Here is a 27,640-nt window from a genome sequence, read left to right on the forward strand (position 1 = left end):
ATGGTATGCAATAGGAAATGCTCTTTAATAAAACGTCGACTTAACCCTTACGACTTTCAAATTGAAGATATCCCATATTATCATGAAAAAAAATCTTTGACCAAATACGTTTATATAGTTTACTATTATAGTATAAGCTTTATATCGCTTTAATGTATACACAACAAATATATACTGATCTAGATTTTCCTTAATATAGACTAATAAATGCCTAAGACATATTTAAATCTTTTAGGAAAATTCTATTAGAGTTTTATTTATTTTTATAACATTGTTTGTGTCACGACGTTAGGGAATTTTGGAATCGTGTATCAAAATCACAAACGAGCCGCCGACGGGTATGCAAGCCAATTTGCACAAGGCGCTGGAGAATTTCAACCAAGAAACACTGGAGATGTCGTCAAAAGAAGCCGAGTTCAAAGCGATTCTATTTTCACTTTGTTATTTCCACGCCGTAGTCGCCGAACGGAGGAAATTCGGTGCGCAGGGGTGGAACAAGATATATCCGTTTAACGTCGGTACGAATATACCCTTGCCAAAAGCGTAATTAGAGTCGCGGTCGATTGGCCTAGCACGCACAACCCAAATGTTATCTCACCGTGTCGTTTTCCGTCCAGGTGACTTAAATATCAGCGTCAGCGTGCTGTTCAACTATTTGGAAGCCAATAACAAAGTCCCGTGGGAAGACCTGCGGTATTTATTCGGTGAAATTATGTACGGTGGCCACATAACAGACGATTGGGATAGAAAATTGTGTATATCATACTTGGAGGAACTGATGCAGTCTGACTTGGTAGATAAATCTTAATATGTTCTACGCATTTGATTTATATATATAACATAATATACCATAATACATTTAATTTAGGGTGACCATAGGACCTATTTTAAACAAGATATTCCTGGTTTTCAGCTTGGTATCTTGTTTATCCAATCGAATTAAACAAAACACTTTTAGTCCTTTTTTCCGTAACTATACTGTTTTAATCCTGTTTTTTACCATTTTTTCATCAAAAAGTGATTATACCGATGAATTTATAAAAACATCGTCTATAATAAAGAGTATAAGAGGTTTATTTTTAGTGTAATAGTGTGGGTATTTATTTTCCCCAAAATTACGACGATATCAATCGCCGATAAGAATAATATAGGTTACCTATATTATTCTTATCGGCGATCGATATCATCATAATTTCGGTGTTATTTTTACCTGGTAATAAATAAATTTTATGTTTTATCAGTCAAAGCATTTTTTTTACTCATTGTAAGAAAGTGTCTTGTTTTTTTTTTTTGTAGATAATATGGCCACCCTAGCTTAATTTAAAAGCAGTGATTAATGCGTTAGTCACATAATATAATTACATAAATATATTTGCACGAGTATAATTATACTAGTCAATATTATCGTATATATTATATTGTTTATTTTACTCAGAAAAAAAATTAAAAGTGTATGTTGAGGCAGTTCAGCAGTTGACCAATTTTTCAACTCTTTAAGGATTTAATTTAATTTGAATTTCTGAAATGTTTTCCTATACTATACAAATAATTAAATAATGTAATATGTAATAGTGTGAAATATCTTCGATAAAAGAACTATAGGTATAATAATAGTTAATAACTTAATATTGATGTCTAATGAATATTTATATAATATAATCAATTTGAAATTAGTCTGTACTCAAACAAATTGTAATTAAATTTATTTTACACTGGTTTCTTAAAATTTGAACAATTTTTTTAAAATATTTTTATGTACAAATGAACACGATATTGGTTTTTAAAACAAATTCTGTATACGGCGGTTAGATTGTACTGAAAACGTAGACTTCCATAATCCCTTAAAAAGTTTGAAATAGATACTTACTTCAGTCACTTAAATGTCTAAATTATTTTCACCTTTTGTGTATTAAAAATATTACAAAAATAAACTATATTATAGTTTTTTTATAATTTATTAATAAAACATTGATTTTGTCTTAGTTTTATTCAATAGATAAAACGTTTTTACTTTAAAACAAACGCGCGTACACATTATACATTTCTATAATTATTATTTGTCCATAGTCTTTACTATTTGGGTCACTCCAGTGTTTGGAAAGTTCCTTATAAAAAGCAATTCGTTCCGTTTCTTGTTCCTTAAAAAAAAAAGAATTCGTTCCTTTGGAAAATTAATTAGTTTTTTTTTAGTTCCAAATAAAATTAAAATTTTTATTTTATAATCAATGTTTTTTTTTTTTTTTAAATACATACTTCTTCAATTTTAAATTATAATATATACTTACAAGTAGGTACATATTTTATAATTCTATTTTGAGATAGACTGTCTTATCGTTTATTATTATAAACAATTATATTAAATATAAGTTCTCAATTCTATATAAATTATAACTTATAACTGTAGGGTTCGGGACTTCTTGCATTTGTATCTTTTTTTGTAGTGGTCGTAGTATATTCTTAGTGAGCTATAAATTTGTTTTATGAAATGACGAATTTAAATACTAAGTTTGAATTTGCATATTTTTTCATATTTTAAGAAAAGCACATTTTTGAGCAATTTTTAGCATATTTGGGCATATTTCACATTTTTATATTTTTATAAACGTAAAATTGTGGGGAAAAAATCATAATTGGATGGTCGTAGTCTGTCGTATCTAACACGTACGTCTGTTTACGATGATAGTCTCGTTATCGCTTAATAATCAACCTTTTTATCGACAAATCGACAATTGTATAGTTGTGATAAAACCTAATGAATCCTATACTCCAACAGACTTATCATGAAACAAATATAAATTCAAACGCTCCCAAGTAAGCAGTTATTAGCCGGGTATGAATTCTACGATGAAATGAAAAGCAGTACGCGTGTTCGTTCGTTAGTCATATCATTGCGCTTACATTATTTCTTATTAACTGTGCCATTTTTTTTTACAATCAATTTGTGTTTAAAAATGCCCAAAATAAATGGTAAAATTAATCAATATATATCCGAATTAGGAAAAAATATTTTCTCTACGGATGGAATTATTTTATTTTGTAAAGTATGTGAAACGAAGGTAGGTGTTGATAGGCGATTTATTGTCTTACAACATTTAAAAACAGAAAAACATAAATTAGCAGTGAAGCGCCAACAAGATCGGATTAATAGTACCTCGCAACAGTAGAATTTAGTACACATATTAAGTACCTACCTAATTTTTAGATTTTCATTCTTATAATAATAATTAATAATATACTTTATACGTTTTTTAAAAATAAAATGAAAAATTAGCTGCATATTTTAAAGCATATTTTGACGATTTTGACTGCATATTTCGATAATTTTAAGTGCAAGAAGTCCCGAACCCTACTTATAACTATAAGAAATATTAATAAAGTGACTAATGAGTAATGACTAATGTGTAATGATTAACGTCGGCAGTCGATACTCGATAACGATCACTAATTGGCAATATACATTATACACATTAAAAATATATATCTTAATTTCAATTATTTACATATCTGTGTACATTATTAGAACTAGAAAGGAACGAAAAGTTATGTTATTTTTCCTTGAAAACAAAACTCGTTCATTTTCTTGTTCTTTTCTTATAAAAAGGAATTCGTTCCAGGAATCTGTTCCTTTTGGAACTCGTTCCTTCCAAACACAACTGGATCATTCTACCTATTTATTTTTAATCAAACCAGTATTAATGGCACCAAATATTGATTTTATATACAATATATTATTTAGAATATGTATTATAATGATCAAGAAAAAGACAATTTTAAGATTATTCTGAATTTAGTTTTGTTCTTTTAATTGTCTGTGTTCTTAAACGTGAATTAGAATATTTCTAATTTTATTTTATTTTAATTTGAGAACCCCTAGCTAGCATGGAATATTAATGATTAAGCGGAATGTTATCTATATTCTACTCTAGGCCCTCAGACCATTCTTTTCAGCCACTCGTCTAGTATACAATACATATTAATAATATATTTGTATACGAGATATAAACCGGTTCTAACCGTTTACGTGCGACAACGAATCGAATTATCTTACCTGCATACCTCGTACAGGTCGACGGAGATCTTCACCTCGCCCCGGGTTTCCCTGCACCACCAAATACAGATTATCAAGGTTATCACAACTACATAGACGAAGTCTTACCAGCCGAGAATCCTGTGCTTTACGGCTTGCACCCCAACGCTGAAATTGGATTTATGAGTACAACGTCCGAGAATTTGTTTCGCACAGTATTCGAAATGCAGCCACGAGAAGCAGGCGCGATCGGGGGTACGAACGTCACTAGAGAAGACAAGGTAAGCGCCTTAGAACTTTATATAAGTTGTAACTTCCGTCTGTAACGAACCCACAACCGGAATCGCAACACGACGTTAAGCTAAATCCGGTGCAAAGTTAATCTCGACACTACAAGTATAGTCTCGTGTCGAATAACAATTTTCACCAAACATTCTTATCGTGAAAAAATATATACCGGACGAGTAACCGAAAAAGTGTCAATATTTTGTTTTTATATTCTTTATAGGTAAAACAGATTGTCGACGAAACGTTAGAAAAATTACCTGAAGAATTTAACATAACCGAGATGATGGGTAAAGTCGAAGAAAGGACACCTTACGTGATTGTAGCCTTTCAAGAGTGCCAACGGATGAACTTTTTAACTAGCGAAATGAAACGGTCTCTGAAAGAACTAGAACTTGGACTTAAGGTAAACGTGTTAATTAAAACATGTGTATGACTAATCGTCAAAATCAATTATATTTTTAGGGTGAATTAACCATTACTTCGGACATGGAAGACTTGGAAAACGCTTTGTTCCTGGACCAGATCCCTCTGGTATGGACGAATCGGGCTTATCCGTCTCTGCTTGGTCTTGGAGCATGGTTTTCCGATCTTTTGCTACGTATTAGAGAGTTGGAAACGTGGACCACTGATTTTGTCGTGAGTATGCGTAACTGTATATATTGTTATATAATTTATAAATGAATTGTAGTTTTATATTTTACGCACAGAAATCTAATACTACTTGACTTATCGTTAAAAAAATAAAAATAAATAGAATCGTGTACGTTATAATGAATCTTATGGTTAATACAATATTCATAATAAATAATGTATGTTATATCAAATTAATATATTATGATGAGGTCTGAAGTGAAAACTTGGGTACCTACTACTTGAAATTTGTGGTCCATTTATTGTATTATGCACCAGTCGTCAAGTTTTGAATACGCCTGATTATAACTTGAGGTAATATTAATTTTTAAAAAAATGACATTTTTATAAAAGTAATTTGCTACAGTTTAATTCATTTAAGTTACAAGTCACCATTTAAAAAACATAGTTCATTAAATGTTTTCATGATGATGGTGAAAAAATAAGGACTACAATATGTATACATTTTAGAATTGCATATTATATTAATTATACTATGATAATATATTAATATGTATGTTATATACCTATTCATTATTGCAATAAAATACAAAATATATTCAAATTATCGAATTGTTACCGTTCAAGGTACCTACGTCAGTTTGGCTTTCTGGATTTTTCAATCCGCAATCGTTTTTGACGGCGATTATGCAGAGTACAGCGAGGAAACACGAATTGCCTCTCGACAAAATGTGTCTCCAGTGTGACGTGACGAAAAAACACAAGGAAGAGTTCAGGTAAGTAATTCAGGTCAATAATAATAATTATACCTAACTACTTGACAAGCGTATTTCAAATGCAACTGTCGGCCAACTAAAGAGTAAAGACGTAGTTTATTGTTGTATGCTTACCGATGACGATTTTTCAGTGGAGCCGCCAGAGACGGGGCTTACATTCACGGTCTTTTTATGGAAGGCGCCCGATGGGATGTAATGCAAGGGGTCATAATGGAATCCAAACTCAAAGAGTTATTTCCTCAAATGCCCGTGATTAATGTCCGAGTAAGTGTGAATAGTATTCTGAATACGTTTCAAAGTAAATTTGGCAGACAATTCTAGGGATGTGAGTCTGTTTATACAGTGGTATAAAATTATTTTATATAAGTTATATGCAAAAATAGTTTTGAAAAAATATTAGTTAATTTGATATTATTAAAAAATTAATTTGATATTTAATAACATGATTTACTATGAATTATAACTATTAACTAGGTACCTATATTATTTTTAATTACACATTTTTCTAGTCACTAGGTATATCATGGGATTATAGTATGACTTTATGTATTAATTTACTCTAAAATAATTCTTGTATTATTTTGGTTATTCAAATATTTTCTGAAATTATCAAGCCTCTTTAAAACTGGCCATAATATACAATAGTTTTATAAACTGTGTTCAATTTCCGATAATTTAGGTTACTATACTCATAGGCGGACCCAGAGTTTTACATTTGAGTGTGCCCGGCCTTTTTTTCTACTTGTTCTTTATAATACAGAGCTGTAGCTATAGATAAATTAACCCGCAATATAAATTTTTTTTAGCTCATAAATGTCTTCCATAAGATGGTATATAAAATAAACTTAAGTTAATAATATATTGTAAGTACCGACCATTTTTCTCTAACAAATACTATGTATAACCTGTTGTATAACATAATATTTACCTATATGGCTATTGGCTGATACAATAATATACAATATTACTATATGTAATATGTAAGTAGACATTACTTATGATAATTTATTGTTTAATCTTATAATATATTAACTTATAAATTATTATTTTATATTTATTACTAAATAAACTGAAACAACACTAGTGTAATTTATTCATGATACAAATTTATTTTATAGTAACAATTGCCTTTGAAATGGCTCAAAACTTTCAAATTCTTCTATAACCTTCAGAAGCTTCAACATTGACCGTTAATTCCTGTTCGACATAGAGGTTGTTACTTGTTTTACACAAAGTTAACGATAATATAAATTATGGTGTTTGTGAGTTGTTCGAATCACGACATCACGTTAAATGAAATACCAAACTTGGAACTACCAAAATATTATTTCTTAACCATCGATATCAGCGCGGTGTCGGTTTCTGAGATATATTTTCGCTGAAAATAGTTATCACCGTCTGGCGTCCACTACTATAATTATACCGAATTGTTCGTGTCAACGACAATAACATTGAATATAATTTAAGAAATAATGATAGTCGATAAACAAATACGTTGAGGTTGAAGTGATTTAAAGTCTAAACATCCAGGCTTCATTAACAATGTAAAATAACAATTGGTAAAAATACATACAGTTATTATTTTAGAGAATTATTCTGAACACTTGAAGTTTTACTAATAAAAAACTGAAATTCAATTAATGTGTATGTATATTATTATATGTTATTAATTTTTTTTCACATTAGGGTATGCCAAGGCACACCCCGTAGTTCCGCCTATGACTATACTTTCTGCAATGTTCTAAGCCGTATAATACGGTATTATACAAACAAAAAATAATATAGGTACCTACCGTATTTTAATATATCTAGACCATTCATAGACTAATACCTAAGCGATTTTGTGTACACAGAATGTATAACTTATAGTTCAGTAACTGATAGTTATAGTTAAGTTATACAATTTAAGTTACGGTTAAAGTTACGTACGTATCGCCACCTATAGTATGTCTTGATGACGTACAGAAATATATTAGGTATATATATATATATATATATATATATTAATATTGTAATTTAACATTTTTTTCTTACCCGATTTGTTGACAAACATTTCTTATGCTAAACTTGCAGGCGATTACACAGGACAAACAAGATTCACGGAACGTTTACGAGTGTCCAGTGTACAAAACTAGAACGAGGGGACCGACGTATGTGTGGACTTTTAGTCTTAAAAGCAAAGATAAATCATCGAAATGGACATTGGCTGGTGTCGCACTTTTGTTACAGTTATAAGTTATACCATTGATTATGAACACTAGTATTAGTATTAAATTAGTATTCATAATTAATGGTTTTACCAATATCCATACATTTATTATAGCTATAGATGGTCACTTGAAACCGAAAATATCACGAACTTGTTATCTACACTTAAAATATTATTTATTATATTATTATTTTATTATTGTGGTAAAATGTAAACACCTAATCATAGGTATTATGAAAATTATGTAATGTTTGATTATTTATTTTAGAGTAAATATATCATAGTAATAATTATACTATTCATTTATTAATTATTAATAATGTTATGGCATTATTGATTGAATTTAATAATAGTAGTAATTCATACTTAACCTTCAGTTCAGTCTACATAAAAATCAATCAAATGGATTGTGTTTTAAATGGTAACAATAATCAGTGATGTCAAACTAAGGATTATTCGTAATTTCAAACAAATCTTGCTTACAACTACTTATGCATCGAAAAAAATATGAATAAATCAGGGACTGGGACCGAACCTAAAAACCCAGTTCTGGAACCGGAACCGAACCTTTATTTTAATAAATAAAGTACCGGAACCGAACCAGAATTTTTAAATTAAATATAATGTTCTTTTAGGTTCAAAAATAAAATTATTTTATTTATCATAATTTAATGGTACTACTGTTTTGTGCATAACCTATGTATGATAATATGAGTTTTATAATATTTCTCATACTATTAATTAAACCCGCATTCCGGATAGGTATTTAAAATTGTTATACTTTTCGGTACTTAAATTATCTGGAACCGGTACCGAAATTATTTGAAACCGATAAGTTTAGTTTGTTATCAAAAAACCAGAACCGAACAGGAACAGTTATTTTATTTTTGGAGAACCAGTACCGGAACTGATACCGATAAATTCAAAAGGTTCCAGTCCCTGGACTATACATTTTATTCTAATAAATAGGATTGGTATAATTATATGCTCTAAAAACCTCTGAAATACACTCTATAAAACATTAATTAACAACTATATTTTGTATAAATATACCTACCCTTAAAAATAAGAAATATGTAGGTACCTACTTAAAAAAAGGTGATTCAATAATATACTTATAATAATAAACCAGAATTACGTGTTAATATTGATATTTATTTAATTTTAATTTTGTATAAAGTGTTTTATAAAATATTTTTATTTTATGATATATCAATTCAAAGGTAAGAGATTAATACTTTTTGAATTACAACAAAAAAACTGAAACTATTTGATGAGAAATCGTTATTTTACGAAAGAATATCCAATTTCATCAAAATTTAAAAGTCAGACGCCAACAATTCAAATTCCAACAATAGGTACATTTTAACTAAACCCAATGTTGTAGACGTTAACAAATAAAAAATACGTACCTACCCACTAGAAATCAAGTATATAATATGTAAATATTGATATGTATTGGTAATTTTATATAATTTTCTTAAGATTATTTCTTTTTGGTTCACCTACATGGTTAGGTCAAGTCGTCGAGCTCATAAAATTACCGACTGTCTTAAATATACAAATTATATTTTTAAACAAATATAGTATTGTTATGATAAGCAAATAATAAGCTAATGGCTTCTAGTGTAATGAAATAACGAACTATAAATCTGTATTTATTTGATTTATTATGATAATATGAAAAATATTACATCAAAATACACTGAATAGTGATAAAATTAATAATTAATGATAAGCACGTTAAGAATTATAATATTTTGATATTCAACCGTACATAGTAACTTTATTATGAACAAAAAAATAAATAACAAAAAATAAACGCTTAAACCAACTACGTTAAACGTAATAAATAAACACGGTAACGCCACTTGCAATGTGGGCTTCACCTTCGTTTAATATTGTACGACGGAACGCAAGCGCGTTTGCCTTTAAACAATTTATTTTCGTACAATGCAGCCAATACATGATATAATAATAAATATAGAGTTTAAAAGGCGTGTAAATAAAACTGTTGATCTGTACGGTTCTATAGTGACGTATTGCACGGGTTGAAACATTTTAGGCTATGTTACGCGTAATCATAGTCTAATATTATAATATGATGATGATAACACAAATAATAATAATAGTTATAATTAAAATAATAAATAATGTTATTATAAAAGTAATAATATAAGTAGAGAAAAAAAACGTCAGTAACTATTTGTTAAACACCATAACAATGTTACTGGTGCTAGTATGAGTACTAATTGTTGAGTTTTCCTTCCATAAGTGGAGTATTTGGAAAACGATAGATGTAAATTGTATCGGTTCGGGAGGATGATTGGTCAGCGGCGTTTATACGGTTTTCGAATTCGCCATTTCCGTTGATGTTTCCCGAAGGATCTCTGTATGGTACCAAGTTGCTGTCGGATACCTTGGGGCAGCAATTTACATTGTAACTGCCACATGGTCTTGGGTGGGCGGAGGGCTTGTTGTTTATGATCTTGCACATTTGATTGAACATGCAAATGCCCATCGACCCGTTGCTCATGACGCATGATTCACCTACACAGCGAAAAAAAATAAGTCTGTTACATCAATATTGTACTACTATGCCGAGTTGCACGAGGAATGACAAAACATTTCACAAATCAATAGGAGCTAATAAGGGTGCCTTAAGTATGATTTAGTGGCCTATGATTGGTTCATTAAGTCTTATGGAACAATTAAATTAATACACTTTTCATGTACCTAACTAGGAATTAGTATAGGCATACAATATTGTAGATCATTCCTCGGCAGTGGGTAGACAGTTTGTGCCATTAATTTTTGAGAAACCAAAGAGTGTCTTATTGTGTGTATGACTGATCGGTTGGAAAAAACCTTACTACCATTAACTCAACAATTTATTAGGCCGGGGTCAATAATATTTTCGGGCTGTTGGAAATTGTACAATAATATGCAGTATTCTAGAGGTATAGGTTATCGACGTATCGTCATAGAGATATCTGGAAGTCACAACCACTAAACCACCAAAACAAATAAAGTGGATGTGGGCCGATTCAAAATGGGGGGGGGGGGGGGGGATAAGGTAATAAATTACGTCAAGGTACTGTTCGAAAATTCTTCGAGTCCTATTTGGCAGAGTTCATGTGGAGTTCAAAGCTTAGTGAAAACGATCCTTTGAAACAAATTTTATCGGATATTTCAGAATTCTGATCTTCGTCGTGATATCATACCTATTCATTTATTTACCATAATCCTAAATTGAACAATACAACTAATTTTGTTTAAATATATGATTTTTTTTTTTTATAATTAATTAAAATATATAAATTATATGAACGGTATTACGGTAATTGTATGCCACGGCAACGCGATAACAGACCTATTTGCCTTCCTATATTCACACACACACACACACACACACCATCATCGTTGCATAACTTACCGCATAAGTCTTCGCATATTTCTCTGGTCTTTGGCAGGTCTTGGTTTTCAGTGCAAACGTTCTCGCCCTTCAACGAATACAGAGGTCGGCACGATTTGAACATCGAGTGGTAAAACCACCCGGACAATTTCCAGTCCAAAATCGGATACACAGAAGTATTGCAATTGTGTGTCGTCGGGTGGTGGCATCTGGAATCTTAAAAAAGAAAAATTCGAAATTAGGTAATATAATATTTGTCTGAAATGCTTCATAAGAGGTTAGATTTGAATGATTGAACCTTTTCTACTGAATTTTAGATGTGTTCCCCAAAAATCAATTTGACGTTAAAAATACGCGTATTTAAAATTGAAGTTGAACCATGTCATCAGAAAAAAATTAATTCAACCTAAAATATTACTAATAGTAAAATAAATCACTATAATACCAATACAAATATGAAACTTAGTAGACTGATGACAGACTGTCTCCACTCAAAATCGTTTTTCATATGCAATGATTTAACAATGAATTCAAGTGGAATACATCATCTATTACATTGACCTACTCAATGATGAAGTATACTTAATACCTACTGTTCTTACTGTACATAATATAGTAGTTAGGTATCTACTTGTCTACTTTTCTTTTTCCCCATTATTTTTAAATTTTTGGGAATTTTTCTTTTAACTCCCAAAAGTACCAACTAGATCCAATTTTCTATTAAAAATCACCCTTAAAACTAATGGTTACTCACAGATACAAAAAAGCACACATATCAATATTGTAAAACCAATACATTCATCGTTTCACTCAGAATCTCAGAAGATTGTTCACGCGCTAGGTTAGTCTATCAGTCTCGTAATATAGGTGAGGTAAATGGAAGTATGAAATAATATTATGATTATAATATTTAAATATTTCACCACGATAAATAATCTCAAAACAATTTAAACTTTTTCTGTTTGTATATGTATAATATAACAAAAATGTATATTTTATATATAAAAATATATATTATTATGTTTGTCGATGACTCTCCCACAAATTAGAATTTTATCCAATGACAGTTTTATTGCGCTGGTTGGGGATGTTTTTAAATATATATAAATAATATATAATTTTTGTTTTGTAGTACCATAATTTTTTTTCAGAAAAATAACGAGCGTGTATATACGTTTTTAAAAACGGATTTATGCGAAATTCAACCCAAATGTATCCGTTAGAGTGTTAAACATTAGTCTATAATGTTTTGGTCGAAAACTTTGTCGAGTGTAATTTATCGACCATAAATTGTCTTCCCTTTTAAACCACCTATCAACTCTAAATTCTGTTTATATATACTACATCATGATGTAGTGACTGTTAAAAAATAAATTAACGCACATTGGCAACAGTAAACAGATTAAATGAAAATCGAAATATTTCATTCTAGTGAGACAAAAACGTAACACGTCATCAAAGGACTTTAAAATATTTAAATATTTAATTTGGAACAATGATAATGTCCCAATATAAGTCCGTAGACAATCTTCTCAGGGGTAGATATACCCCTGGGAACTTATCCATTATATACTTTGAATGATTCCAAAAATAAAATATTCAAGTATTATAATACACATTATTATTCTCAGTAAGATCAGCTGATCGGCTCGATTGAAGTACTACTTATTGTTAAGTGTAAAGTGTATAAATATTAAATAAAAGTACATGGTATAAATATAAAACGAGATGTAGACGTATAGTATACAACGTACGTTGGTAATTAATAATTATACAAGTAAAAAGAAAATTGCAATAATATAAAATAAAACCCATTATTTCTTGCAATCATAATGGAGGTATAAATGTATAATATATTAGGTAATTAGTATGATAATAGTATCAAAATATTATTTATGAAAATTCAGAAATTAACTGATTTACGCACATTATACGAGTTAAAAATATTGGCTAGGTACCTATAGTTTACAACCATGTTTGAAATTAATCTACTGGTTCAATTGGCAATACAACACACTCAAAAATTACAATCACTTCGAATCTGAATATCATGTTTCTAAAAAAATTATTACAACTAACAACACGGTTACACGTGATAAAATAGATTAAAATTAATTTATAATGTCAATATTGTCAATAATGAAATGTGCAGAATTAAAAGTATAAAGCAGATAACCGAGTGTAGGTACACACTTCAAAATAAAATAAAATAATCAAATAACATAATATTTTATAAAATAAACTATGATAAACACTAATAACATGTTGACCATGATCGGCGCACTTTAGCGGGTGTAAGCAGATTATAAGATATTCAACAATGTAAATACGAATAGATTTATGTACGCCAGCTTAATGTAGATAGTATAATACATTTAAGACATGCAGCCAATGTTAATTCAAATCTGTTTAGCTATTATAAAATAGTTTACGAATAGGTAGCATTGTTTTGTAGATCATTTGATATAGTTATATGATTTTTATTTCTTAAAAAAACAACTTATTTTTTAAGTGTACCGTAAAATGTTAACGAATTAGTTTATACAAATATTATGTACTAAATGTATAATTTAATACTATTACAATACAATCATTATATTATTGTTATATTTATCTGTAAATACTAATCATTGGTATAGTCGATCAGAAAAGAGCTTTACAATATTGTGACAAAATTGAAAAATTTTTACTAACAGAAGTAGATTTTATGTGGGACATCGGACATAATATAGTAATTATACCAACTAGTTATTACATATGTAAGTATAGGTTATTTTATGCCTTCTAACTGTATACTCTGTAAAAGTTAACACTTAAAAATATTATACAGTCACCCAACTAATCTCTTATGCAGATAAATTATTCATTAAAGAATGCTATATGACATTATTTTTAGCTGCCTATTAAATATTATATAATTATCATCTTTTGTTCTCTTGTTATCTGTTATTTACCTGTACCGTAAGCAGTAAGTATTAGGGCTATAATATTACAGTTATTAAGTTGGCTTATTATTTATTTTTAATAGCTGTAAACAGTATTGGTCTGGCTTAACATTTGAATACCCCAGCACATAAATAAGCCACTGTAAAAACAAAATATTTTCTTTTAAAAATACTCAAAACAGATTATTATCAGAGGTAAATAATTATAATTTGTAAAACGTTTAATCTTAATTATCAAGGTACAAATATCGAAGCTAGGGCTGGACTTCCAACTTTGGAATTTAATGATATAAAAATAATTTTAAAAAAATACTCGATATCATACTATGAATTTATTTCTACGACTATAATGTCAATAAAAAGTGGTGTGATTAGAAAAATAAGTTCTTATGATATACATGTGTGATACGGCTGTAGGTACATATACCTATTGTAAGCGAATATAAAAATAGTATATATTTTATATAAATAATTGAAGGATTGAGCTGAATTAAAGTGTTGGGTTTCTTCTTATATTCAAGTACTTAGTTTCAAAAAAATAATTACATAAAGTGTCTGACTCAAAAAGAGGAAGATGCAAATTAAAATATGTATATATGCATTTTGCGAGATATAAATCAAATTTCTGTAGAATTGAACATCCTATAAAAGCATTATAAATAAAAAAAGGTGGATAAGTGGATGTCGCTCTGCTGTACAGTAGGTTACAAGTGGGTCACTGTAATGGATGGTGTTAAATTTGAATTCAATGATATAATATCATTGTATAAGAAAAACGATTCTGAGCGAAAACGGTCAGTCAGCCTATGATTTTACCAAGTATATTTGATGATATTATTGTGAATAAAGTAATTTATATATAACCTATTTACTCGGAGCCTTGTTTTAAATTTTCAATCTTTAGCCATAAAAGTTAAACATTTTATACATTTTTAACCACAAAATAATTAATAAATTATAAATTTGATAAATGTTGTCAAAATTTGAACTTTAAATGCTTATAAAAAAAAATTGTGCCTATGTATTTTTAATATTTTTCAACTGCTATTAGAACGATATATCAGGAGCCTTATATTTAATTTTCACGCTTTTTTACCCAACAAATAAAAATTTATTGATATTTATAGAAAAAAAAACTAAAAAAATTGAAAACTGACAATGTCCGTAAAAAGCTCAAAAAGAGTCAAAATATTTTCAACATTTTATGGTGTATAGAAAATGCTAATATGAACATTCAGTGAAATTTTCAAGTATCTACAGTCATTCGTTTTTTAATTACAATAAAATAAGAAAATTGTTACATGAGAAATCGAGTAAATATCAAATGTTGTAAAAATATAAATTTCAGACGCTCATAAAAATTTAATTTAAGTTTCTTCTAGACATTTTTTTTTTGATAAAGGTAGACAAACTTATGAGTAATCTTATATTACATTTTCAAATCTTAGATTTAAAAAGAAAAATTTTTACGAATTCTCAACTCAAAATAATTTGCTATTTTTCGTGATTTTTCCGTATTTTGTCAAAATTTGAACTTTAAATGCTTATAATTAAAAACTGTGACTAAGGATTTTTAATTTTTTTCATCTGCCTTTGAAACAATAACCTAGAAGCCTTCTATTAAATTTTCAAGCTTTTTTAATCAACCGATAAAATTTTATTGATATTTATAGAAAAAAAAACTAAAAAAATTGAAAACTGACAATGGCCGTAAACAGCTCAAAAAGAGTCAAAATATTTTCAAAATTTTATGGTGTATAGAAAATGCTAATATGAACATTCAGTCAAAATTTCATGTCCCTACGGTCATTTGTTTTAGAGTTACACCAAAAACCAAAATCGATTTTCTCGAAAACAGATTTTGCGTAAAAATTCCCGTTTTTCCTTAATTTTTCTTTTGTTTTTCACGTCGCTTGTGAAAACTACTGGGATATTTTTACTTTTGACCCCCCAAAGTACCAACTAGATTCACTTTCCTATCAGAAAAGTTACTATTGAAGAAAATCCAAGCACTTTTACTGTCCTAAAAGGTGATGACAGACACAAAAATAAAAAAAAAAATTAAAAAATTAAAAAATAAAAAAAAAACACACATCATTGTAGAATCAATACATTCATCGCTTCGCTCAGAATCTAAAATTAAATGATTCAAGATTCGGTTTATTTAATCATAATTAATTTTCATAGTCCAATCTTAAACTAATAATTCGACTGCCCCAACAAATAAGGACGTAATTCACTTTTACCAATTTTGAAATCCAGAAAAACAGAAACATGACTTTGAAAAAAAAAAATCGTAAAAGTGAGTTACGTCCTTCTTTGTTGGGGACGTTGGATTGTTGGATTGATCCATTTTTTGAAGTCAATATAAATAGTACAAATAATTACTATGTACCTACCTATATTAATGATGAGTGATGACAAACAAAAAAATAAAATCACAGTTAGACATTAAGATATTATTTCATATAGAAAAAATATCTGGACCCCAAGGACTGTTGGGTAGCTGGATTTGCCGGATTTGCTTGGATTTGCCGTGTCTTTTAAATTAAAATATAAGTTTGTTGAAGTTTGAACAGCAATATCAATTATTTGCTTTAAAGATATGAATACCCGCAGTCCAGCCATTTATTATTAAATATATTTTATCATCACTAATTTATTTCTGTTTATTTTACTATTCGATATTTACTTATGAATCAGAATGAAACTAACATGAATACTTATATTATATACTACATAAACATCAACATTATGATTATGGTAAGCTGTGCATTAATAGAGATTGCAGTGAGTCTTTTTTTAATTCATACTAATCATTTTCCTACAGTTTAGGTTTAGCGCACTAATTAGTGAATTTTAATGTATTATTAAAATATCATGCATTACGAGCCTAAATTTTACGATTACGACAGTAGTACACGCGCAATATTTTCTGATCGACGTTTTTCTATTACGATGGAATACTCGTAATATCACTATATGAAATTTCTAACAATATCTTATAAGTTATAAATAATAATAATAAAAAAACACGTTTTTTCGTTGTGTTTATGTCTTGCGAAATGTATTTTACGTTATTACTTATTACGAATTAAGAATTCATATATGATATAAGCATACGAATATACAATATTAATCTAATATTGGTTTACGAATAATATTATTCATACCAATATAAAATTTTAAATAGTTAGCAATCTCACCCGCGAATGTCGAAACGTAATGAGAAATGACGTTATACGTTGTAATAGGTGCCTCCGTGTTATTATTACGCTCGCTGTAATCCAAACTATATTACCTTTGCATATTAAATATTGTTATTATATGTAATAATATAAACGTTGGATATTGTTTATTTGTTTCATTTTTATGTATTATTAGATATGGTGGCTACTGGCTGGCCCATTACTCATTAGGTTAAATGGATTTTATTTAACTCCTTTTCGAGCTAGATGGATGGTTGATAATTTCATGGAAAATAAAGAGTTATTAAAATATTATATTATAAACTAGGGACTGGAACCGAACCTAAAAGAACCGGTTCTGGAAGCGGAACCTTTAAAATATTAAGAACCAGAACCGGAACGGAAACCTTTATTTTAATAAAGAAAGTACAGGAATCGAACAAGAATTTTTAAATTAAATAGGTTCTTTTAGGTTCAAAAATAAAAATATTTTATTTATTATAATTTAATGGTACCTGTTACTGTTTTGTGTATAAACTATGTATGATCATATGAGTTTTATAATATTTTTCATACTATTAATTAGACCCGTATTCTGGATAGGTATTTAAAATTATTATACTTTTCGGTACCTAAATTATCTGGAATCAATACCGAACATTTTTGGAATCGATACCTTTTATATTTTTCATACTATTAATTAGACCCGCATTCCGGATAGGTATTTAAAATTATTATACTTTTCGGTACCTAAATTATCTGGAATCAATACCGAAATATTTTGGAATCGATATCTTTTATATTTTTCATACTATTAATTAGACCCGTATTCCGGATAGGTATTTAAAATTATTATACTTTTCGGTACCTAAATTATCTGGAATCAATACCGAAATTTTTTGGAATCGATACCTTTATATTGTTTTATAAAAAAACCAGAACTGAACTGGAACAGATCTTTTATTTTTGAAGAACCAGTACCGGAACCGATACCGATAAATTCAAAAGGTCCCAGTCCCTGTTATAAACTGTTCTCCTAAATTTACTAATTGTTTATGGTGTACAAAATATAGTTAAATTTAAATTTAAACTGTTGATATTAAACACACATCGTTACTAAGATAAAAAGGTAGTGCAATTTAAGTACATTATTAATAAATATAAACTTTTAAAATGTACCAAATAAATTGCAAACATATGAAAGATACCTATGAAAAATTATAAAATATTCATTCATATTTTATCATTTTTTTCACGGATTACCTAGGTACTTGTATTCCGTTCTAATCTGCTATGTGCCTATATAGGTCTCGTGTGTTAACTATATAAATAAATGAATTATAAAAAACTTTCAGAGTAGGTACCTACGACAAGACATAGGCGTACGCACGAGGGCAGCAGAAGTAGTAATATGCTGCACCTAAACTTTTTTGGGGCTACCACAGCCGGCAAATATTGAATAATGGGCCGCGATAAAATATTATACTTACACATAATATACATTTTTATTTTTTTTTGGGTAAACGTAAACTATAAATAAATATTTTATGAATATAGAATTTACCAGTATAAAACAAATCGACTGTCTGCTATGAAAAAAAATTGTCATGATTTTAAATTGTAAATATTATTACCATTTATAGTAAAAAAACGAAAAAACCAATACAATTTTAATTTTTACACTATATAATGTAAAACAAGTAAAAATACGGGTGGATTAACGGTGAATTTGAAGAATGGGTCGGATTAATCTCTTGCTGCCCCTGAAACCACGACCAGAAATTCCGAACCAAATGGCTCTTATGAACCATAACAAAAACAAAGTGAAAACCGAGGAAGCCACTCTGCTGTATAGACGTATAGTAAACCTGTCATTGAAACTTTAATGAATGCGTAAAATTTTAATTCAATGATAAATCATTGTATACGATGTTAACTTATTCTGACTGAACCTGTCAGTTTATATTTCCAAGGAAATTATGTATATTGCTATAAGTAATTTATTTTCTATTAGTTATACGTTATAGGTTAAATTAATTTTTCCAAAAATATTCCATACAATAAATAGTAATTATTATTCAACTGTTATTAACTTATAATAGTCATCAATTCTGAGGTATCGCGCTTGTAGACCGTGCGGAGTAAGTATAGATGCAAGACCTTTTTTTGATATTACAGTAAAAAAAACTTATGAAGAACTTTATATTATATTTTTAAGTATTTTTAGTGACAAACCTAAGTCTCAAGACAACAGCTTATGCTCTTGATAATAATAAAAAAAATAGTCCAATTTTCGACAGTTTCCCAAATTGTTGAATAACTTTTGAGAATTTTGAAAAGTTACCTCTCCGAAGTACCAAGATGAGGCAATTTTTGATCGAAAGAAATATATAAATATATTTTTTGGACCAGTATATCCTACCCAAAAGTGTGTACACATAATAATTAAATGTAGATTTTATTTAGACGTGTAAAACAAGTATTATTTTTTTTATTTTCGGGAAGCTTCAGCATCGAATAAATTATTTTGGGGATTAAGCCCAGCAGGAGACACCCAGACACGTACTGATGCTAGTGATTACGAGTAAGCAATATTGTTTGTGTGGTTAAAAAATAGTAAACTAAACTAAATATATCGAAACAAAGTCTATACTTATTGATACAAAAAAAATAAATATCAAGCAAATAAGGTAGGTATTGCTTGATAGTTGATACCACGTACCACCTATATAGGTATACCACGTAGAGTGGCGCTGACCGAATTTTGATCGTTAGTTACACGAATAATACACAATTGTTACAATGTTACACTCTTGTTTGTCTTTATAAATTATTATTATAATATAAATCCGCACAATATTTTATGTTTCACCACTAAATAATATCAACAACGTAATCAATGTTAACAGTTTTAAAAACACTAGTTTTAATATTTTTGTGGTAATAACTAATTAACTAACTAATCGTGTAGGTATCGGTTAGGGTACTTGCAATAGGTAGGTAGGTATACGCGTTGTATAATGACTAGAATGGGTTCTTGGTAAAATGGTAAAATACATTATAATATTATATATCGTAAGTGCGTGTTAAATGACTAATAAGTAATAGTCATTATAAATATTACTATTAACATTGAAGATAATTATTTATAAATGCTAGTATTTATATTCAATGCTATATAGACATAATATAGTATATTATTATGCCATTGATAGTGTGGTATTAAGTATAAACTGGACAACAGACTTCGTCAATCGTAATACGCATCGTATCGTATAATTACTTCGGGAACTTTTGAAGCTAAAATCTGCATTTTGCACGGTTGTATGGACTAGTACTAGTGGACTACGTACTTCAATAATTTCCAATGGAAGTAATTTTCGATTAGATAGGTGTAAATAATCCACTGATTATATATACTTATAGAAAAAAAACTAAAACATTTTGAAAATGAAATGGTGCCTAGAAAATAGGTAATTTATTTTTGAATTAAGACACACTATAACAACATTTATATTGCATTCAAATTTTCGTAAAACTTCAATAAAGTCGATGACTTAGTTTAATAGGCAGGACATTATTTGTTATGTCATTAATATTATATCACACTTACAATAATGGACGGTTTTTTGTAAAGGTTACATTGCGAACACTTTTGATTGTATAATCCGTCGAAGAACTAAAATTCGTCCAAAACCCGTTATTTTTTAAGACTTGTAAATTTATTATAGTATTATTTCGCTTATAAAGTTATCGGTGTGTAGTGTTTTCCCATTGCCGTTATATTAATATTATTAGTTTTGCCATTTTCCTCTGAAAAATCGACCTTGGGACGAAAATGAAAAATGCTGTTGAATTATTACATTTTATCCGTCATAAACTTTATGCCGACAAGGTTTTTCATTAAATACGCACCCAAGCCGCGTGACCGGGCTTACGATTTACTGTCACGCTGTTAGGATTATATTTTTTAGGTTCAACAAAGTACATACTATTATTCTATTATTATTCCCTTAGTGGAAACTCTAAAGTCTAAAGGGTACTTGAAAATACAGAAATATTCCTTCGATAAAAAATAAAATAAAGTTTATATTCTCGTGTAATGTATAATAATATATAAAGGTAGTTTATTTGTTTAATAGTCGATTAAATTTAATAAATCAAGACCGATTTGGCATGTCATACGACGGTACATACCTCTCTCGTTCGACACTTTTGTTGGGTTGGCGATCGATTGCCTTTCAGCACGCGAAGGATGATTGGTGGCTTGGACGGCGCCGATGAGCAGTACGACGACGATCGTCATCAGCCAGCGGACGTTGGAAATGGCGGTGGACATGGTTTTGTCTATATTTTGCTCTGCTGCAGGACGGAACGGCCTTTCCGGTGACGATCGAGACGAGTGGAGGTGTACACGACGAGTGAGACGAGCGGCCGAAAGATCTCACGTGACTGACTGTGACAAGCATTCGAACGGCGAGCGGCGATCGCTCTTATAACGTGTGCGTGCGTGCGAGTGTGTGTGTGCGTGTGTATATGTGTTGCGCAAACAACGAAGACGCAAGTACGGGAGTAGGGAATCGAATACATTTGACTAAAATCTTATCGTTCGGCCTTTGTCCGGTCCGATAAGACTATATAGCATTAAAAAGAATAATAATAATAATAATAATAATAACAAATATTGTAATAATGGGTTATACAAAATATTATATTATTTTTCTCACGCGGCTGTTATGTTATATTATAGTTATAATATCATGTTGAATTTTTTACATCGTTGGTCGTTGTTCCGATATAAACGAGACGACGGCAATAATAATAATAATCAACGCACACCTCCTCCGCCGCCTCTTACACCGCCACATCCCATGTCGCGGCCGCTTGTGGATTAATGCGTGTTTGTTTTACTATAGATATTATAATTTATTATGTTTGATTTAATTTGATTTTCTTTTACCTTTTACATTTATCGCGTTTACGCACACAACACCAAGCCGGCGAGGTTTCTGTACGCGACGACGCATTCGAAGGTGAAAACCATAATAAAAGTAATAATAATGCAAATAAATAATAACAATACTGAAATAATCGACACGTCTCGTTTTCGTTAGAACCGAATTAATCGCGTGTGTGACCCAGTCAGTAATCGGTAAAATATGACTCGTAATAAAAAACGACAAGGGTAAAAAACGACACCGAATGTGTTTTTAGTAGTAACATTTTGTAAAGTAAATTGGAATGCTTACAAATTACAAATATATTTTTTGAGTCATTTGTTTTTATGATTTGTGTTTACATTATTTGACATTCGTATTGTATTTGTGATTTTTAAGCATAAATCGTTAAAAGACAAAAATAATATGCTTAGCATAATAATTAATAATATTATATTATGTCACCATGGTCATCAACGGTCATTCGCGGTATAATTAATCTCATTATTATCAATTTGCCATAATATGCGGACCACCGGAGGTAACTCATTGTTTTCCCTTCATACCACAGGGTTATATCTATTATCTAATGTATACTCAATGCTATTATTATAGACAGTACACACATAGTAATACTATTATAAACCAAGCGCCAAGTTCATAATTTATATTAGAAAATAAGTATATGCAATATTGTAGCCCACTATCATAAAAATGACATTATTTTTGTTCAAAGTGTTAATCGGCTCAATTATCCTGGAAAGGTTATTTTTAATTTTCAAACATTTGAATGCATCTTGTGCAAATAGGTGGTATATAGGTAAGTAAAAACACACACCGCCGTGTCGTCTTTTTACTCGTGATATTTTTCCTTGTTGTTTTTTCCCTATATTCGGCCTAGACGCAGGTGGCATTATACATAACATTATTACTATTATTTTATTTACAATATTATGCATATATTACAATTGTATAATAAAATGTTATCGGAACACCATAATAACCGCCGCCGGATGCGATATACAATAATTATTGTTTGGAATTCGTTGTTCGTTTTATGGCAATGGTCGGTGGCGTACCTATATAATATTATTGTGTAATAACACATCGATATGTTAGGCCTTAGTCTCTTGGATTATATGCACTTCACATCGCACTCGTTTCCAAATACATACACGTATGTGTCGTGGCATGTAAGTAAATAAAATACAGGTATATTAGGTATATTATTATTGTCACCGTCGCGTTCCACCTCGTAAAATAATAATAAATATATGTAGGTACCTATTATCGTAATAAGGGTATAATTATACATAATATTATCATTATACAGTAGTTGTACATTGTTGATCAAGCGCTCTCGCATTCTCGTCCCGTCCCGGCTACCATAATCATCGATACCTAATAAATAATAATAACATTAAAATATAAGCGTGAACAGACGAATAGTTTTCGAATACCTAGTTATAGTCGGTGAAAAAACGGTGGCGTTCGAAAGGTCATACACAATACACATAATATTATTATAAATTATATTCGTATTTTTATTTTTTAAGTAGCGTCGCTTTATCGGTGCGTGGTGTTTTATAACATGACTGTTATTACACCTATTACACTTATTATTATTTTCGCCATTTCCTACTGCGAAAATAACCTTGGAACCTAGCTACGAAAAGGAAAAAATGCGGGTTGAAATTAGATTATCCATCGTGAACGTTATTCCGGCAAGGTTTTTTGCCAAAAACTCAAGTCTCTTGTCACTAGAGTAGGGGACCTGGCCTTACAGCTGGAAACTATATACGTATTGTACACGCCTATACGGATAAGTGATAAACTGCCGATTATTATGATGTTATACTGTTATTATTGCAAAACTTGATAATTATTATTAGGTACTTGTTTATTGATATTTTTATTTGTTATTACATGAGTTTTATACAAATTACAATGATTATTGGCTTTAAACAAACGACTATAGCAATAATTTATAGTTATACGGTTAAGTACTAATTTTTTTTATGAAGCTATACAGAAGATACGTCTACAATCTACATGTTTGAATTTCCAGTTTATATGTTTTAGTTTATAATAAAGCAATATATCATTTAAATTGTTAAATTACTGGTTTATACACTTTTTATATTTTTATATTTTTTTGCTGTATTTAGAAAAATTCCCATCTAAATAAACATTTGCTCTAACCATCATTCCCATCTAATTCATTAATTCAAATATAACATTATTATTACTAAATATTACAATATTTTTTTTTAAATTTTATCAAATAGTATTATGATATTTTATTAACTACTACAGAAATAAAAAATTTAATTTAAAATACTATGAATAATCTAACATTGTGACAAATATTGTAATATAACATTTTTAATTTTTATACATAATATTTAAAATGTTTAAAAAATTGGACACAATTTTCGCTACCACACCTAACGAACATATCTGTTTAATTAAATCGTACTGCTGTTAAATAATGCATAAAATGGGGAAATAATATTTTATCTATTCTCCTCGCTTCCTCTCTCCCACTCTATCTTCCCGTATCTATCTATCTCACTTCCCCTCATCGGATATCCCGCCACGTCGTAGCTACATAATTCCAGAAAACATTTGCAGCTCATCTCATAGTAAACAGCAATATCTACGAAGGTACCTATATAAGATTATATGTCCTATGTAATACACTATTATAGTCTATTAGGTATAGTCTTTATTCTTAATTTATGACCTAGGTACGTATAAATACAAGCTTTCAAATATAGAAATCGCATATATATTTTAATAATCTATTATATAATGTAGATAAAATATGAGGTACAACTAAGTAACTAACGTTTAAATTGTTTATATATTTATAGGCAACTGTTAATTAAATAATTACTGCCGTTCTTATTTCACAATATATAGTCATTCAAAAGTAGTTATTAAACTTATATTATATTATGCTCGTTCAGTCGTTCGATTATTGTACAATAATTATTAGTTATCTACCGTATAAACGCATTTTGTGCATTTTGAATTGCCCATCATAATATACAACAAATATTAAGTATATAACTGTAAATCGTAAGATCACATTACGTGTTTATCGGTGGATACCACTTAATATGATATTATGAAAATCATTTCAAAATTTCTCGATGAACTGCAGTAAGTAATATCGCGTTGAAAGTGACATATTATTATAGGTTCACTATTGACTAATGCACTATGAAACTATGAAAAAATAAGTAAGAACAATGAATTTTTCAATGAACTTCACAGTAAATTGTATTATTTACGTCGCACCTATAAACATTGTGTTCCGAAAAATACTTGACGTGGGTAAGCACAATGCAAGCACGTATATTGTATACATCTGTACAATATGTAGACAAATCAATATTGCATACCCTCAAAAATAAAATGATCTATAATTTTTTTATCCTTGATTTTACTCTGAAATAACTCAAAAACATAAAAAAAAAAATGATTTTGGGCGAATACCTACGTATTGTTTATGCTAAACTTGCAAGGCAGCCGGAATGAGAAAATAGTACTAAAAATACATATTGCTCCGACATCCATTTAAAATAGTCTAATCAATTCTAATAAATCTACCTACCTATGTATTATTGTTACGTTACTTATTTATTTAATTTTGCTGTTTTTGATACTAGCGTGTAACGATCGTGGTGGTTATAGGCGTATAATTATATAATTTTACTATAGTTTTCTGCGTTAAAAAATATAATATGCATTATGGGGTAGGTAAGTACCTTCATAAGTATAAGCATATAAGATACGTAAGATATATAATTATTACGTGCTATGTGATTTTCTTTTCACTCCGAGCTAATCGCGAAGTGTTCGTAATTTTGTATATATATGTAGCTCCTATTGGAGCTCTCACTAGTGTAATATTACTAATAACTGTGTTCGTAAAATGCATTATGTCACTAAACGGTATAGCACTAACGCTTATTACATAGTTGAACCAGTATAAAACAGTTGGCTCAAAAAAATTAACATTAATAACTATTAAGTTGACTTCAATCAACAACTAACCCTGCAAAACTATACACTTTTAGAGTTTACTCGCAAGTGTAACTTTGGGGTAGAAATATTTGAAATCCAATAGAGTGGGGGTGGAAAGAAGATGGTAAGACCAAAAAAACTCCAGTCTAAGAATCCCTGATAACTTTTATCAGTTGAGCGAACTGAAATGTGCGAACAGAACTGTAGCTGTGTTGAATGACGAGTAATAAATGTTGGTAATTTACAAACACAGCCAATGGTTAACGTGTTTAAATTTCTCGTCGATTATGATGAAGATGAACTTTTATTCGAAGAAACACTTGAAAGCAAGGAAGACAGTACATAAATCTATATCCATAAAAAAACAAAAGTTTGCATCACCGAACATTCGAATTAATAATGTAAGTTTTTTTTAAATGTAAAATTAGACAGTATAAATATAACTGTAATATTATAATAGTGTGTATATTTTTTTTTCGTTACAGTCAGCAGTCGCAAACAAACATAACAATCAATACTACAATATTATTTAAATGTGAAATATTAAGTATTTGAAAAAAAATTTAGGTACATAAAAAAAAAAACCAAATTGTATAATTATAACGTCATGGCTTTGTCACTATTAACTCATGAGAAATTTGTTTGTTCACTATTTTAATTAATTGGTAGTAATAAATATACATATTTAAGCTAGATATAAAATCATTGAATACGAAAAAATATTTTGAGGGAAGACTGTCTATCAGCCTATAATATTACAAAGTATGTTTGATGACATATTATTGTGATTAAAGCAATTTATTTTACTATAACTTAATAGGCATTAGTACAACAGTTACAGTAGGTTAAATTCATTTTTGCCAAAATAATATTACATTTTAAAATGTCATTGTGTGTATAAAATATAATATTAGTATGGTGGTTAGAGAAAATGGTCGAGATTATGATGAATTTCGTAAAAATTTGAACTTTAATTGCCTATAAAATAAAAATCGTGCTATTATATCAGCTCATGATAAACTTTGTATGTTCAAGCTTTTTCACCCAACGACTAAAAATGCATTGACATTTATAGAATAACTAAAAATTTCAAAATTTCAAATGTCTATGAATTACTAAAAAGAAAAGATGCTGTTGAAGAAAATTAAAGCATTTTTACTGTCCCACAGGCGCAAAAAAATAAATAAAAACACATCATTGTAAAATCAGTACATTCATTGCTCCGCTTA

General features: G+C 29.2%; 1 protein-coding gene and 1 pseudogene across 1 annotated transcript in view; one reads left to right on the top strand and one right to left on the bottom strand.

Moving 5' to 3' along the window:
* LOC132934556 (dynein beta chain, ciliary) overlaps positions 1–8,138 on the top strand; it is a 91,322-nt gene extending 83,184 nt beyond the window's left edge. Inside the window, exons 73-80 of the mRNA XM_061000877.1 lie at positions 293–518; positions 618–793; positions 4,066–4,308; positions 4,536–4,718; positions 4,778–4,951; positions 5,534–5,682; positions 5,814–5,946; positions 7,756–8,138. Coding sequence (XP_060856860.1) covers positions 293–518; positions 618–793; positions 4,066–4,308; positions 4,536–4,718; positions 4,778–4,951; positions 5,534–5,682; positions 5,814–5,946; positions 7,756–7,917 — 1,446 coding nt within the window. The 3' untranslated portion in view covers positions 7,918–8,138. The remainder of the gene's footprint in view (positions 1–292; positions 519–617; positions 794–4,065; positions 4,309–4,535; positions 4,719–4,777; positions 4,952–5,533; positions 5,683–5,813; positions 5,947–7,755) is intronic.
* Positions 8,139–9,542: 1,404 nt separating this feature from the next.
* On the bottom strand, positions 9,543–21,928 carry LOC132936734 (uncharacterized; annotated as a pseudogene).
* Positions 21,929–27,640: the final 5,712 nt, after the last annotated feature.

This window comes from Metopolophium dirhodum, chromosome 1 (assembly GCF_019925205.1).
Source record: "Metopolophium dirhodum isolate CAU chromosome 1, ASM1992520v1, whole genome shotgun sequence".
NCBI classification, from domain to species: Eukaryota; Metazoa; Arthropoda; class Insecta; order Hemiptera; family Aphididae; genus Metopolophium; species Metopolophium dirhodum.